At 49.8% G+C, this 15,650-nt stretch overlaps 1 protein-coding gene across 1 annotated transcript; it reads left to right on the top strand.

Annotated features, from left to right (window-relative positions):
- The first annotated feature begins 1,227 nt into the window (after positions 1–1,227).
- Positions 1,228–13,824, top strand: Galr1 (galanin receptor 1). Its single transcript, XM_026414144.2, has 3 exons — positions 1,228–1,890; positions 6,391–6,456; positions 13,507–13,824. Exons 1-3 carry the CDS (start codon positions 1,228–1,230, stop codon positions 13,822–13,824), a joined length of 1,047 nt encoding a protein of 348 aa, XP_026269929.2.
- Positions 13,825–15,650: the final 1,826 nt, after the last annotated feature.

Genomic DNA, 15,650 nt, shown 5'->3' with positions numbered 1-15,650 from the left:
TCTATATATGTCACTCAAATGGGCACTGTAAAGTGTACACAGCACACCCTCTCCTTTTTAATTTTTTAAAATTTGTTCTAATTAGTTACACATGACAGTAGAATGCATTTTGACACACTATAAATAAATGGGGTATAACTTCTCCTTCTTCTGATTGTCCACGATGTGGAAACACGCCGGTGGTGGAGTCGAATATACACATAGACTCCGCTCTAATCTCATACTCGTTGATGAAGATCTCAGGCCATTCGTGTTTTACAAAATTTCACGTAGCGGTGGCAAATCTCGATTTTCTGGGGTGCATTCTCGGGGCGCAAGCGCTCTCCTCACAGAGAAAGGAGTGGTACTGACCCTCCGCCCGCGCAGCCCACGCCTCCTGTCTGCGCGCACACGAGCGCGCTCTGCTGCCCTCCCTGGCCGCGCAGCATCCCGAGCCGCCGCCTTCGCGTTCTCCAGGCGGGTCAGCCCCTTGCCGGACTGTGGAGGTGGGCGGTGATCCATCCCGTGAGGATCCTCCAGTTTCTGCCGAGCACCGTGACTTCTGGGGGGACGCGGGAGAGACACAGGGCACGCAGACTTCAACTGGGTTGACCTTCACTCCCTTTCAGGGCAGCAGAGCCCGGAGCACCCGACTCTGCCCACCACCGGGAGGAACCTAGAGAGCGCTCGCCCCGGTGGACAACTCGCCAGGCAGACACTGGGAGTGAGTCGGAAGAGCCAGCGCCTTGGAGAGGTGGCATGGAGCGCCTGGGTGCGCCAGGAGCCCTCACCCCTAACAGCTAAGTGCAGCGCGGCGGGAGGGAGAGGCTCAGAGCAACAGGTAGGGTCGGGAACCACTCCAGGGGCAAAGGAGCGCAGCCAGCAGGTACCCAGAGCCCTTAAGGCGCAGAGAGGGCTCTCTCCACTTGCAGACGGCAGCAGGCGCGTTCCCTCCTCTCCAGCTTGCGGTCGGTCGGTCGGAGGCACCCAGGAGTCTGGGGGACCTCTGGGATCTCAACCATCTCCGGTTGGGGTCCGCGCCTCCTGTCCGCAAGACCCGGCACAAAGGCACGCCACGCACTGCTAGCGATCCAAGCGTCCCGAGTCCTGTTCATCCAGGGAGGATCCCTAGGAAAGTCGAGCGAGCGCTCAGTGCTCTAGGCTGGAATCCCCGGCGACTCCCAGCGCCTGCTTTCCCAGGCAAGCACTCCTTTTTGTGCGCCCCGCCACCCTGCTCTCCAGCGGGTAATGGAGTTGGCGACTGCGAACTTCAGTGAGGGGAACGCGAGCTGGCCCGAACCTCCCACCGCGGAGGCACCGCCGCTCTTCGGCATCGGCGTGGAGAACTTCGTCACGCTGGTGGTGTTCAGCCTGATCTTCGCGCTGGGCGTGCTGGGCAACAGCCTGGTGATCACAGTGCTGGCGCGGAGCAAGCCCGGCAAGCCGCGCAGCACCACCAACCTGTTCATCCTCAACCTGAGCATCGCCGACCTGGCCTACCTGCTCTTCTGTATTCCTTTCCAGGCCACCGTGTACGTGCTGCCCACCTGGGTGCTGGGCGCCTTCATCTGCAAGTTCACCCACTACTTCTTCACGGTGTCCATGTTGGTCAGCATCTTCACTCTGGCCGCGATGTCGGTGGACCGCTACGTGGCCATTGTGCACTCTCGGCGCTCCTCCTCCCTGAGGGTGTCCCGCAATGCGCTGCTGGGCGTGGGCTTCATCTGGACACTGTCGATTGCCATGGCCTCACCTGTGGCCTACCACCAGGGCCTCTTCCGGGACGTCAGCAATCAGACCTTCTGCTGGGAAGAGTGGACCAACAAGAGCCACAAGAAGGCCTACGTGGTGTGCACCTTCGTCTTTGGCTACTTGTTGCCGCTGCTGCTGATCTGCTTCTGCTACGCCAAGGTGGGAGCGGCGACTTGGAGGGAGAGGATGGATGGAGGGGCAGTGGGGCCCTGTAGCTCCTCTGGTCTCCGCACCCTGGCTGAGCCTCTCTGCATCCCCGCCCCCTGCCCTCTCCCGGGTCGGGTGCTGATGTATGGGGGGGGGGGGATTTCCCCACTCCAGTTTGCCTTCTCCTCTGCAGGCTCCCGCACAACCGGCAAGAAAGTCAGGTGGAGTCTGGGGGCTGGGAGGTTTGCTCTCTAGACTTTGGGTAGAACGGCTTTGTCCACCCTTGGCTTCTTGGGCACTATGGCCTGTAAAGCCCACTGTGGCCGGAGCGCGCTTCCACTTCTGCTGTTCAAAGACCCCGGGTGTTGCAGCAACTCAAACAAAACCCGCCAGCGCGAGGCAGTGATTGGGCACTGTGGTGGGACCCACCGCGAGAGCGCGGTGCCTGTGAGCGCAGGCTAGTTGCGCGGATGGGGTCGCAGTCACCCTCTGGTAGTTTTCACCTGGGACCGGCTGGGAGACTCACGGCTGGGCACTCTTCTCCCGGCGCGCGCCCTTGCCCTCGCCCTCGCCAGCCAAAGCTTGGTGGAGACCAGGCTCTCTGAGGCCGCTGCTCTTAGGGACAGCGCTTCGGATTTTGCTTTACACAGAAGTTTAGCTTTACAAACCCCAGGGGTGGAAGGGGCGGGAGTGCTGCTTCCCCATGTCCATCAGGTTTTAGAAAGGTGTGGACAGTGCTGAGGGCTTCAGGTGGTCCTCTAAAGTCCCCATGCTGGAGAGGAGCAGCGAGGACTGGCTGCTGGCTCGGTTTCTGCCTCTCTTCCCATGGGGGGGGGGGTAATACTTATCCTGCCTTACAGATCCCACAGAGATCCACGCTCCCCTCCTCCATCATGAATTACCCAGGGTGAAGAGTTGACATGGATCAAAAAGTCTGAAACTTCTGTGGCACAACCTGTTTATGTTTGAGTAACCAAGAGTTTGTGTAATAGTCGTCTGACAGCAGTACTTAGGGTGAACTCCCGGGTCCCCAGTATCTTCCCGGCTAAGTGCCATCATCATCAGAAAAAAACCCTTGGGAAGCAAATTCTGAAGTTCCCAACTAACTCATCTCTCCCAGCCTCTCTGACTCTGATAAATAAGGCTGGCTACAGGACCATAAGTAACCATGGAAGATAGAACAATAGCCGCTTTTAATATTCAATCATAAGGTATCTTCCCCAGGAAACATGTTTAATATGAGTCATCGGAATCCCCCATTTGAACCATCTATGTAGATTATGTCTACTTTGAATGATAATATTTTTGGATATTATTTGAAAAAATAACTTGCACCAAAAGGCATACATAAGGAAAAACAGTCGAGGTAGGTATTTGGAAACTAACTGGAGCTTAGCTATTAGCTATTTGCTATTTTATTTATTTAGTTTTCTGAAAAAACAAAACAAAACAAAACAAAACAAACAAACAAAAACAAAAACATCTGTGAACAGCACAGCTATCTGAAATGTGCATTATCTCATTTAATTTACACCTCTATGGAGGAGCTATCATCCCTATTTTATTAAGGCAAAGGAGTGTTGGAAGTGTGAAGCAAGCTTCTTTGATACAACTTGTTTCTGTTTGAGTAACTAAGTCAAGTATAGATTTAATAGTCCCATGATAGCAGTAATGGGGGTGAACCCTAGAATGCTCTGCGTCCTCCCCTCAGAGTACCATCACCATTAGACAAGCCACTTAGATACAAAAATCTGGCATTCAGAAAGACTTTTTAGGAAGGGATGATAGGTGGTTGCTGGAGGACATAAAGCTTGGGCCAAAGGGATTCTTAAAATATCTGGCTCTTAATTTCCCAATTCCCTGTATTTGAACTGAAGACATGCTTTCTTCAATTCCCGAAAGTCTTTAGAAAAATCACTTATTATTTTCATAGAAATGAATGATAAGGTAATTTTTGGGACTAAATTGGACTATCATTTTAGAATTTATAAAGGTCATACTAAAAACAAAGATTTAAAATTTAATTGAAAAAAAGAAAAACAATAATGAGATGCATGATCATTTGGATATTTTTTTATATGGAAATAGTTTGCGTCCAAGAATAAATAAAAATATCTTTTACATCCAAGATAATATTTGCAAATTCACTTTAGGAGCTAAATAGCTGGAGATCAATTATCTTGGGCTGCCTTTCCTTGATTTAGGCCCTAAGTGTGTACTAGCCAATGAGAATTTTGGTGCTTGAGTGTTCAGATCAGGATGGCTGTTTGCTGGAGGAGCAGGTCTGATGCCCACACATCGGCCAGAAGGGCACCTGGGTTACAGTGTGTGTGTGTGTGTGTGTGTGTGTGTGTCTAACGTAGTGACAGAAATGGATTCCGGAATCACCTTTGGTACGTGCTTTGTGGAGCAGCTCTTTGCCTGAGAGTCCTGGGAAGGGCACAGGGTGTGGACTGGAGAGGGATCTCGGTGGTGGGCCCTTTGTCCCCTTGGGTTGCTTTGTTCCTGCTGCTGTAGACCCATCGCCCCCTAAACGTGCTTCACTGAGCATGAATCGCTGTCTGGAGCCCTCCCTGGGTTCTCCACATCCCAGGGTGTGCCCAGTGTGACTCTGGCTGGTATTTGGGTGGGCACCTTCCCTCACACTGGGCAATGCATGTGGAGAAATGGCACCACGCCAGCATTATCTTCCAGGGACTGCAACCATCGCCACTTCCTTTCTTTCTCTTTTGATGCAAGTCTTGGTGAGGGTGCATCACAATGTGTCATGTGCACTCACAGCATGAGCTATTGAGGAGAAACAGCTACACAGTATATTCGAGACTCTTCTCCTTTGAACATTCAACGGCATCCGGCATTCGGTGTTAGGTGTGTTGAAGTTGCTCAGCGATGACTCGTCCTTGGTTGTTGATGGTGTGCATGGACCCTCACTAGACTGGTGAAGTTTGCTGCTTGTGTGGGTGTGCCCCTCTGATTTCAGGTGGGTGGCTTCTGTTCTGGTTGCTCCTGTGTCCCTTGCCCTCAGTGCCCTTTGTTGCCCTGTGGGCTCATGTGGCTAGGCTGCTGTTGACCTGCTGGCCAGGACTGTCCTCTGGGGCAGGCTCCTGCCTTAGCCCTCTCCTTCCTCCTGGAGACTTTCTTCTCTGATGCTGTAGCGAAGGCTCCCTTCTGTTTTCACTTTTATCTAGCTTGTGGACCCATTTCCATTGGCAGGACAGTTACCTGTTGTCAATGTACTGCATTTATCCCTAATGCCCCTGACAGTGGGGCTTGTTTTGCTATCAAGGATTCTGAGCCAGCTCAGGAGGAGAGAAGTGTTTTAGCATCGTGGAGAATGTGAAACCAAAAATGCACACCCCACTGACGGCTGCTCAAGCTGAGCAGGGTTTGGAAGGTTGGTTGGCAGATCCTGTGGTTTCCCAAAGAGGACCTGGCTGATGGCAGTAAGTGCTCCTTGTAGCTAGGGAGCAGGGTCTGCAGGAAGCCCACTTCTTTATATTATTTCCATGCTGCGGTGCTAGAGGGAGACAGAACAGTGGCAGGAAGCTGCTTTTACCTCTCGAGAGACATGTCAGCCACCCACAGTCAGTCTAAAGCCCTTAGTCATCCAGACAACGCTTGCTGCAGGTTGTCCCCAGGAGGAGACTGAAAAATGAACTCCAGCATCAGTTCTGCAGGGTTGGCTCTGCTGGTCAAGTTCAGTTTGGAAATTCCTATACATAACCAAAGCTTTTCCCGTCTTCTGAATATTACACTGGCAAGAGAAGACACAAATGGTTTTTGAATTTAATGAAGCCAGTGTGTCTCCAGGGTGCTCCCCGACAGGGACATCCATTGCAAAGCCCTGCACAATGTGCGTCCACCATCAGTGATACTGGGTTCTCGAGATGAAGCTGTCTAAAAGCACACAGCCAATGAAAGGAGGCCTGGTGGGCAGGGTTTTGCTTTGAGGTTTGCAGTGGAAAGAGGTCTTCACGGGAAAACAGAATAAATAAGCTGAAGTGAATGCCAGTGTGATCAGGTGTGGCCACATTGAAGAGACAGCTGGTCACATCACCTGCTTGTCCACATTGGCTGATGACCTCCCACATGTGCATCTCTAGGTTTCAGTGTATTTATGACCCAATATTGCGCCCAAGATACAGCAGGGCCCAGGTGATGGTTGACACGTGGACCAGGAAACCGAGGCAGACGATAGACCAATAGCATGCACGAGTGGGCCCTGGGGTGGCTCTTTCTGGAGGGAATTTCAGGTCTGTTTGCACAAAGACTCTGTGGGTACAAACCGTGCCTGGGCGCACCAGTCTTCCCAGACAGTCCTTCCTACATGCTGGAGAAACAGGTGCACTGTGCAATTCAGACTCGCTATTTTGCTGCCCAACATGTATTTCTGTTTTAACAATTTTATGAGCAATGGTACTGCCATTTTGCAATGTCAGTAATCGTTAGTACTAGGCAGGCAACGTGTTTTGAATGTGGAGCAAACTGAGTTCACTGGTCTGTGTTTTGCAGGTCCTTACTCATTTGCATAAAAAGCTGAAGAACATGTCAAAGAAGTCAGAAACGTCCAAGAAAAAGGTAACACAACAAATACTGCAACTTTCACTTGTGCAAGCTTCGTTCACTTTGGTTTTTAATTATACTTACACTCTCCCCAAACCTGGTGAGTGCTGGCCCCTTGGAACAGACACTGGCATGAGCTCTTACTGTGAAGGTGGCTTGAAGGTCAGGCTGGTGGGGGCACCATCACACCCAAACTTACAGGGCGTTGGGGAGGTATGCTCTGCGACTTTCCGTGCTGTGACCACAACACCTCATCTGGACGACTTACAGAGATCCTTCTGACTCACAATTTCAGAGGCTTCAGTCTGTGGGTATCGGGCTCCATTGCTCAGGGCCCGAGGTGAGGAAGTAGATCATGGAGGAAGGAAGTTGCTCGGCACATGGCGGCCAGAAGCAGGGTGGGGGTGGGTGCAGGAACCAGAAGCTCCTTCCAGGGCATGCCCCCAGTGACCTACCTCCTCCAACCATGCCCCCCACATTCCCAGCACCTCCCAGAGGTCCACTCAGCTATTAACTCACGATCCCATCACTTCCCTCCTCTGCACACGGCTGTGCCCGCGTCCAACCTTCAACAGGCCCGCCTCTGGTGGCCGTTCCATATCCAAACCATGGCAGGAGGCAGGGGTCCCCTGACCTGGTGAGTGCACGGGGGCTGATGAGCGTTTGCGAGGAAGTGGAGTGTTTTATTCTGTCTACCTTCCCGGTGCTTCTCGTTTGGGAGAGTGCTGATGTAAGTGCCCGAGAGCCCAAGAGCTCCTTCCTGGCCTTCTCTTCCCTACCCCTGTGCTGGTGCTGGCTCAGAGCTGAAGGCTGGGGACCATGCCACTCCCCACATCCTCCCCTCCCCAGACCCATCAGTCTAAGAGCCTTCACCGAGGACACTGAAGCTCCAGCTTCCATGATGTTTGCATGTTGAGGGAAAACCATGTGACACACCAGGTTGATGTAACTCTTACTCAGATAACATCTGCGCAATTGTGACTTTGGACAGTGGACTGAGATTATTAGGCAATCTGATTAGGGACAATTTATACAGGCATTCTAACCCACAACTCTTAGTAGTGATATCTTAAAATGCTTTGCTTTTAAAAAAATATTTATTAAGTTATATATATTTTTTAGATAATCATATTTTCTCTAAGAAGATCTACTAACTTATAGGAAGACTTCTTCCTGATTTCCCGGTTCACGTACAGCCATGTGGCTAAAACCCCCCGTTCCTAGAGCTGACAACTAATGGCATAAAATTGGTTAAAAAGTACAAAACATTGAGACATTTTTTGGGAAGCAAAACCAGCTTGCATTAGAAATGCCACCACGCCTTTTCTCAGCTAAGTGCCTAAGAATAAAAGTCAACATACGTAACAGGACATCTCATGGCTTCTTCTCATTCATTCTTCTTTCTGTTTAAACAGGGGAATACGTGGGCTTAATTCTAAACCTCTAGGCCCCTCTTTAAGATCTGACAAGTTCTTATAAAGTTATAAGTGTTATATGGTGTTAAGTTACATGAATAAAATAAACTAAAAAATGGTCTCCTCCTCCTCCTCCTCCTCCTCCTCCTTCTTCTTCTTTCTCTTTCTCTCTCTCTCTCTCTCTCTCTCTCTCTCTCTCTCTCTCTCTCTCTCTTTTGAGGAAGAAAAGTTTATTGGTGCTTATGGTTTCAGAGCTCCTAGTCCATCAATGGTCAATGTCATTCCTTGGGGGCTTGAGGTGAGGCAGACCACCCTGGCACAGGTGTGTGGGGTGTGGTGGAGGGAAGCAGCTGGGGGTATGGCCCCCGGGAGCAGAGAGACTCCCCTCACCACTGACAAATATTTGCCCCAAAGGCACGCCCCGAACAACCCGCCTCTTCTAACCACCCTACCTGCGCACAGTTACCACCCAGTTAACCCCTATCAGTGGATTAATGCACTGATCAGATTAAGGCTTTTATAACCCAATCGTTTCACCTCTAAACTTTCTTTCATTGTCTCACACACGAGCTTTTTGGGGACACTCAATATCAAAACCATAGCACCCCCTAACGCAGCTCCATCCCATTCATCCTTCCCTGTTTTTAATGATATACTGTGTTATGTTGGGGTTTTTACATTTTTCCAGTCTTTTAGTTTCCTCTGAACTCCATTTCTCATCTCCCAAGAAAACAGTTCTTTAAAAATATGAAAGATGGTTTATAACTTCCCCTTGGATAGTCATCTATAGCTGACCACCTGCTGGAGGACCGGACCTTGGAAGCCGAATTGGAGTGCCAGAGAACAGACATGTCAGCCCAAGGTCTTGCTCAATGTGATGAGCATTTCAAGATCCTGGGTGGGGGGGATGTTAATTTCCTTCAGGAGGGAGGGGCTCATCAGACTTTAATAGAGAGGACAACATATGCTAAATATTTATTATTGATTCAAAAATTTTATGGTTACTAGAATGAAATAAGACATTTCCTTAGTAGTCTATAGATTTTATTAGTGTCTGAGGTTAGTTTTATTCTGTGTATTTGAAAAGGTGTTGGAGAAAAGCTCTAAGGGTTGCAGAGCAAAGTGCTTAAAAGAAAGAAAAAAATATAAGAAATGACTAGAAGCCTTCTGTGCTATTTTATGATAAAAACAGAAAGATGAATGGTTAGTTTAACAATTATTTTATATAAATGTATATATACACACACCTATGTATGTGTGTATATATTTATATATATACATAAATACGTGTTTATATATACTATATATAAATATGTATATATATATAAATAAATACATATTTATATATAGTTTTCTTTTGTTCATTTTTACCGTATAAGAATGAAGGGGAGAAAATTCATCTTCTTTCTCCCAGCCTCTGACCCCTTGCAGCCTCTGAACAGATGTCAGATCTCTTCTGATCTATTTAATTGACTTTTGTTTGCATAGAACAAATAGATGTGGTGGAGGAGGGGTGAGGGTGTCTGAGAAAGAGATAGGAGAGGTGCAGGGGAGGGGGTGTGGGGAGGGGGTGGGAGGAAGAAGAGAGGAAGGGCAGAGAAGAGAAGAGGTGCAGAGAGGGGAGACAGAGGAGGGAGAAGAGAGACCAGAGATAGGACAGGCCAGTCCCCTGGCTGTGGACAGCTGACCCACGGTGGTGTTTTCCTGGGCCTCAGTGCAAAGCACTGCTACAGTGCTCCACATTTCGGGGAGAATGGATAGAAGTGGTGCAGGCAGATGGAGATGGATGGAGGTGATGCAGTCGGGTGGGGAGCGGACCAATGGCCACAGGTTCTGAGACATGTGGACCAAAAGATAAAGATTTGATATTTCACTCTTTTCAACTCCTTTCTTTCCAGGCCTTCTCAGTGGCTGAGTAAAATTCCCTTTCTCTGGGCTCTGTCTGTTTTTCTTATTTGGTTGAGGATGACACAACAAAATACCACACCCTGGGGGCTTACAGACAACAGTCATTTATTTCTTTCGTTTCTGGAGGCAGCAAGTCCAAGGTCAAGTGCCATCAGCTCTGGCCTCCGGTGAGGGCCTGTTTCCTGTTCATAGATGGTGCTTTCTCTGCCCACTCCCAGGGTGGAGCAGCTCTGGGCTGTGTTGAAAGGGCACTAATCCCACTTAGCAGGGCTGCACTCCATGACCCAGTGGCCTCCCTAAGGCCCTGCCTGCTGATACCTCCTCCTAAGGTGACCAGGGTCCAGCATGAGTCTCAGAGGGGAGGGCACAAGTGTTCAGACCATCTCTATGTTCACAGGTTTGCGAGTAGGATTTGATCATTATTTTGAAGCAAGAAAGACATGCGAAGCAGTTATTCTCCATACAAGAGGAAAATACAAGAGAAGATGTGGCTCTCTTGCAGAAGCAGTAGTGTAGAGCCTGTAATTGATGAAATACTTGTTTAAGGTCGGTTAGACGTGAAGATGACTTTCTGGCACGAGAGTGACTGGGTTCTAGAATAAATCCTTAAGCAGTGCTTCAGAGCGGGGTGCAAGTGTGCCGGGTGGTGCCCCAGGTTGAGGTTGGGCACAGGCGCCTCAGGTCCCTCCAAAGGCTTTCTTTTCCGTTTTTCCGATTTGAAGTGTTCCTGCAGGGTTGGCCTCTTTATGCGACGGAGGCGATGCTTCTCATGTTTTAGTTATGTGCTCCCCAGTCGAGTTCCGGGAGGCGCAGTGTGCGTGAGGCTGCTGGAAGAAGGACAGATGTCTCAGGTGACTCGAAAAGAGGGCCCCGTAGTCACCAGAGAACAGCTCTTCTCCTCTTAGCTTAAGGAACCAAAGGAAGCCATACAATGACCCAATTTCAAGGATGGTGAGATGAGTACAGAAACTGGGTACAACTTCCATGACTTTTCTGTCAGAATCTCGGGACTCTGTTCTCTAAATTGGCCAGTTAGGTCAGTGGCACGGACATTGGGCATGACTCTGTCCCTGGGAGAGGCAAAATGATTCTGTAAGAAAACCTACCATGTTAGAAAAGGGAAACGGTCCGTCTTCTTTTCCACCAGGGGAGCTTCGCTCTGCTCTGACATGCCCATGCAGGGGAGTCTCCCCCTGGTGTTTCAGAGGGAAAGAAGGGAAGCAGCTCTTCTTGCTTGTTCTGAGAAGGAGGCTGCTCCGGCCTCGGGGCCGCGGGTGTTCAGTGAAACGTCTTGGGTTGTCTTTGACTTGAGATGGGTGAGATAATTCACTTTTATTGTGATTCATCAAGCTCCTGGCGGAGCTTATTAAAAAGACCGGTTCCCAGGTCACTGTCCACTAACCACTACTGACCGAATCAGCCATGGAGACCCGGTCGAGACGTCTGAATTTCCAAGGCCCTTGGGCTGCGTCCTGATGGCATGCTGATCTACTGAAGTCCCAGGGCTGGCTTTAGCACACAGGCATTATTCTGCCTAGATCTTTACTTTTGAGCTAGTGCATTCCAGACACTCAGTTTTCGGAGTTTGACATATTGGAAGAAACTGTGAATCGAGAAAGGTGGTTTCCTACCAGTGTGGGACTTCTTCCTGCCCCATGTCCTGTCCTTCAGGTCTACCAGCACCCGCTCAAGGGAGAAAGAGCACCCAAACCATCTACTGTCCCCAGCCACACTGAGGTGGAGTCAGCCCGAGCTCTGGAGGAGCAGGCACACGGGGCCTGTGTGCAGGGTGACATGTGACTGCCAGGGAACACCAGCCCAGCAGCAGTCAGGCGCTGAAGAGCCTCCACTGAGAGCAGTTAGTGGGACACGTACACCATCACAGGCTTTTAGGAGCCTTAGATAAATGATCGTTTATGCAAATACCTCTTTGGTATGCTTTCCAATATTTATATTGCAGGTCATAATCCAGTCACATTTCAAAACTACCGTTAACCAAGGAAAAAGTGGCTTTCTTTCATGTTCATGAGAAAACTAGTGGAATTACTAAAAATCTAAAGGCAAAATTTTTATGAACTTGCAAACAAGGAAACAAACAGTGTCATAAAAAATATTCCGTACTCAGGACACACTGTCATCTGCCCTATGGATCTTGATAAGATATGGATCTTAATAAGGTGCTGGGATCTGTTTCTGCCCTAAGCTTTGCTCTTAGTAAACATTTCTGAAAAGAAGCAATGAAACGGATAGAGTATCGATAAGGGCTGTTATTTTTCGAAGTGAAGAGAGAGTCTGATTGTCTTTGGGAAGAAAAGGGGATGTTTTCCGATCAATTTGTGGCTATAATCATATCTGGATTGTTTGGTTAAATCATCTGAGAATGGCGTTTCTCTTTCTCTAATGGATAAATGGACTGACAGCAAACACCCCTTATATAGGTGAGCAAACCTTCCATTTGCTTTGTGTGCCATACGGTAAGTGCCTTTAACAAGCCAGCTTCCACCCGTAACACCTGTCCGCAACTTTTTATAGTTGAGTTGTTTTACTGCTTAAATGGTCTAGGCACAGTTAAGAACCGTTTCCTTGGTTCATCACCTTCACAAATGAGTAAGTTGAGGCTCAGGGAGGAGGTAGAGATAGAGATGTAATAGGTATGTGTGATAATATATGTGTGTGTGTAAATCATATATATATATCTCACATGGGGGATTGAACCCAGGGCCACTCTACCACTGAACTAATTTACAGTCTGTATAAGGCAGCCAGGCAGGGGTCAGGGTTGGTCGGCAGGAGGACTCCCCTGGTTCTGTGGCCACCTTCAAGGCCCTGGAGGCCCTGCGAGGTGCTGGAGCTGCATTCGTAAGGAAGAGGCCGGCGGCTCCTCATATCCTGTAGTATGTGTGCCATACAGTAAGTGCCTTTAAAATATTCTCTTAATTAAGGCACGTAAATAAGTGGAACTTTGTTTCCTGTTTGAATTCCAGCGGTGGTTTTCAGTGAGTCACAGTGAGCTATCTAGAGCTGCCTTTCAACATGTAGTGAGCAGTAAAGTCCTCCTAAGGCCTGAGTCCTCCTGGGGCTTCGTCCCACCCTCTCAGAGTGCCACCAGCTGGCAAGGTATTGTCCACGTCCACGCACATGGGCGCCAGGGACCGAGGTGCAGTCTGCTGTGTCAGGGCACCGATGAGGGACGACCCCTCCTGTCATTCACAAAGGAAGACGCAGACCCTGCCTCCACTCTGCAAGTCGTTCTGAGTCAGCCGCAGGGAGGGAAGGCTGCCGCCCGCCAGTGAGCAGGTGGTCCCCCGTCAAACTGGGCGAAAGGTCAGCGCACCAGTCACTGTGCTCCTGAGTCCCCGAGGCTCATGAGAAGTGAGCGTCTTCAGGTGTGTCACGGAGGTGACCACGGGGAGCTTCATGGCCAGAGCAGCTCAGGGGCACGTCTGAGAGCACAGGTCCTTAGCCTCTGTCCCTCTCTGCCCCACACCATGGGGCACAGTCGGTTCGATGCTTGTGTATTCCACACGAATCACAAAATTGCCGTGGAAGGGACTGGCAGGTCCATGCAGTTTCAAACACAGATGCTGCAGGAAGTGGAGGCTGACCCCGACAGCAGTCTGGATGCCTTTTCCCTGATCCCAGGGAAGTGCGTACAGAATTCCTCCTTTCTCTTTAGAATGCTGGGTTCTTTCTGTTGTAAAAGACAGTTTTCCTTCTCTTTCCCCTCCCCTCTCTCCCCCAGACGGCGCAGACGGTCCTGGTGGTGGTGGTGGTGTTTGGGATATCTTGGCTGCCCCACCACGTCGTCCATCTCTGGGCCGAGTTCGGGGTCTTCCCGCTGACCCAGGCCTCCTTCTTCTTCAGGATCGCCGCCCACTGCCTGGCCTACAGCAACTCCTCGGTGAACCCCATCATCTACGCGTTCCTCTCCGAGAACTTCAGGAAGGCCTACAGGCAAGTGTTCAGGTGCCACGTCCACAACGAATCACCGCCCAGTGACAACAGAGAGACCAGAAGTCGAGTGGACACCCCTCCGTCCACCAACTGCACTCACGTGTGAGCCCAGGCCCCGCTCTCCCGGTGCGAGCCCACCAGGCCCTGGGTGGGCTCTGCGGTTCCCACCTTTCAGATGCGTGTTCAAGAGCGACTCTGACCCACTTAGGAACTCCCAGGTGCGAGCCCACCAGGCCCTGGGCGGCCTCTGCGGTCCCCACCTTTCAGATGCGTGTTCAAGAGCGACTCTGACCCACTTAGGAACTCCCAGGTGCGAGCCCACCAGGCCCTGGGCGGCCTCTGCGGTCCCCACCTTTCAGATGCGTGTTCAAGAGCGACTCTGACCCACTTAGGAACTCCCAGGTGCGAGCCCACCAGGCCCTGGGCGGCCTCTGCGGTCCCCACCTTTCAGATGCGTGTTCAAGAGCGACTCTGACCCACTTAGGAACTCCCAGGTGCGAGCCCACCAGGCCCTGGGCGGCCTCTGCGGTCCCCACCTTTCAGATGCGTGTTCAAGAGCGACTCTGACCCACTTAGGAACTCCCAGGTTCAGTGAAGAGCACTCCTCAGTCTTATTCTCTCCCTAAATTGTGATTCAGAAACAGGACAAAAAGGCCGACCAGTTCTAGACCTCTTAAAGAGCTCAGCAGAGTTCTATAATGTGTTCAATTCTTCATGAAATAAGAACAGGCCCCATAAACATAGTGAAGAATATTTGCAATCTACATTTTAAAGTAGACATTTATTTAGAAAAAAAATCTTTGGTGTTTTAATCCTCGGTTTTAAGAGAAGGGATATTAGAAGCTGTGTGTTTAAAGTATGGTTGTGCACGTAGAGTGATGCCTGTCACCCTTCAGCCATTCACACACGTCTGCACTGTGGAAAGAGGCCCCCTGGAGTCTGTGGAGCGGGTGGCCTCTGCTCCCCTCGTCAGCCGCCGGCAGACCTTCTGCAGATAGGCTGCACCTGTCTGTGACCCCGAGGCCATCAAGTCCACCTCAAGAGGACAGTGTAGGCTGTGGCAGGAGCTCTGTCCCTGAACTTGGGCTCTTGTGGTTCACTGTGTGGACCAGAGGAAGGGGTTGCTGTGCCCTGCATGTGGGAGCTGCACAGGACGTCTCGCAGGCTGGCGCTGAGGTTTGGCGTGTACAGCTGGCGAAGCCCGGAGCTGGGCCTGCAGCGGAGCCACCATGAGGGCTTAGAGAGTCGGCGAGGACCATGTGGAGACAGTAGGTCACTGGGGAAAGGTTGGATCAGTAAGTCCCAGGAGCGGTGGTCTTGCCACGTGGACAAGGCATGCTCATTGTTTGATTAAATATCATTAGATGAAAACAAATCTCATGAAAGAAAATACCAGAAACATTCCGTCTTATATGAGAATAGGCTTTTTCATCAAATTTGTACCAATGTTTAATGTATTTTTCACCAAATATCATTCCCTCTGGTAATGTTGATTTGGAGTTAAGACCTTCACATTTGAGTTCTAAATGTGATTTTCACGAGAATTTCATGTTTATTCATGTTAACAATGAGAAAACGATGTGGACTATCAAATCGTGTGTACTAGGATAGTCATTTTCAGGTGCAAGACTAGTGTATTTTTGGACACTAAAACAGGGAGATTTCTTGTGAAAAGGATTTTGTGTAACATATACCTGTGTCAAATCAGAACTCCATGTGAAATGTAAAATTTTAGATTAAAATCCCAGGTTCAGCGTGAGCCTTTGGCACTCTAACTTTGCTAGTTCATAACTATACCCCGGTGCACAGGGTTTACCTTTGGAAAGGTGTAAGTGACCCTGGACAGAATAGGAGAAAATTGTTAGGATGATGAGAAATTATGAGGTTTCATGTTTATTCTAGGGAAGGAGGTGGGACAGGTGGAGGTTAAGG

The sequence above is a fragment of the Urocitellus parryii genome, chromosome 13, assembly GCF_045843805.1.
Source record: "Urocitellus parryii isolate mUroPar1 chromosome 13, mUroPar1.hap1, whole genome shotgun sequence".
Lineage (NCBI taxonomy): Eukaryota > Metazoa > Chordata > Mammalia > Rodentia > Sciuridae > Urocitellus > Urocitellus parryii.
This window is presented reverse-complemented; position numbering and strand designations above follow the sequence as displayed.

Bases quoted from the DNA above. Each gene is read 5' to 3' on its own strand.
- Galr1 (XM_026414144.2), top strand. From the start codon at position 1,228: ATGGAGTTGGCGACTGCGAACTTCAGTGAGGGGAACGCGAGCTGGCCC. The intron at 1,891-6,390 runs GTGGGAGCGGCG...TGTGTTTTGCAG, and splicing joins TCTGCTTCTGCTACGCCAAG to GTCCTTACTCATTTGCATAA. The intron at 6,457-13,506 runs GTAACACAACAA...TCTCTCCCCCAG, and splicing joins CAGAAACGTCCAAGAAAAAG to ACGGCGCAGACGGTCCTGGT.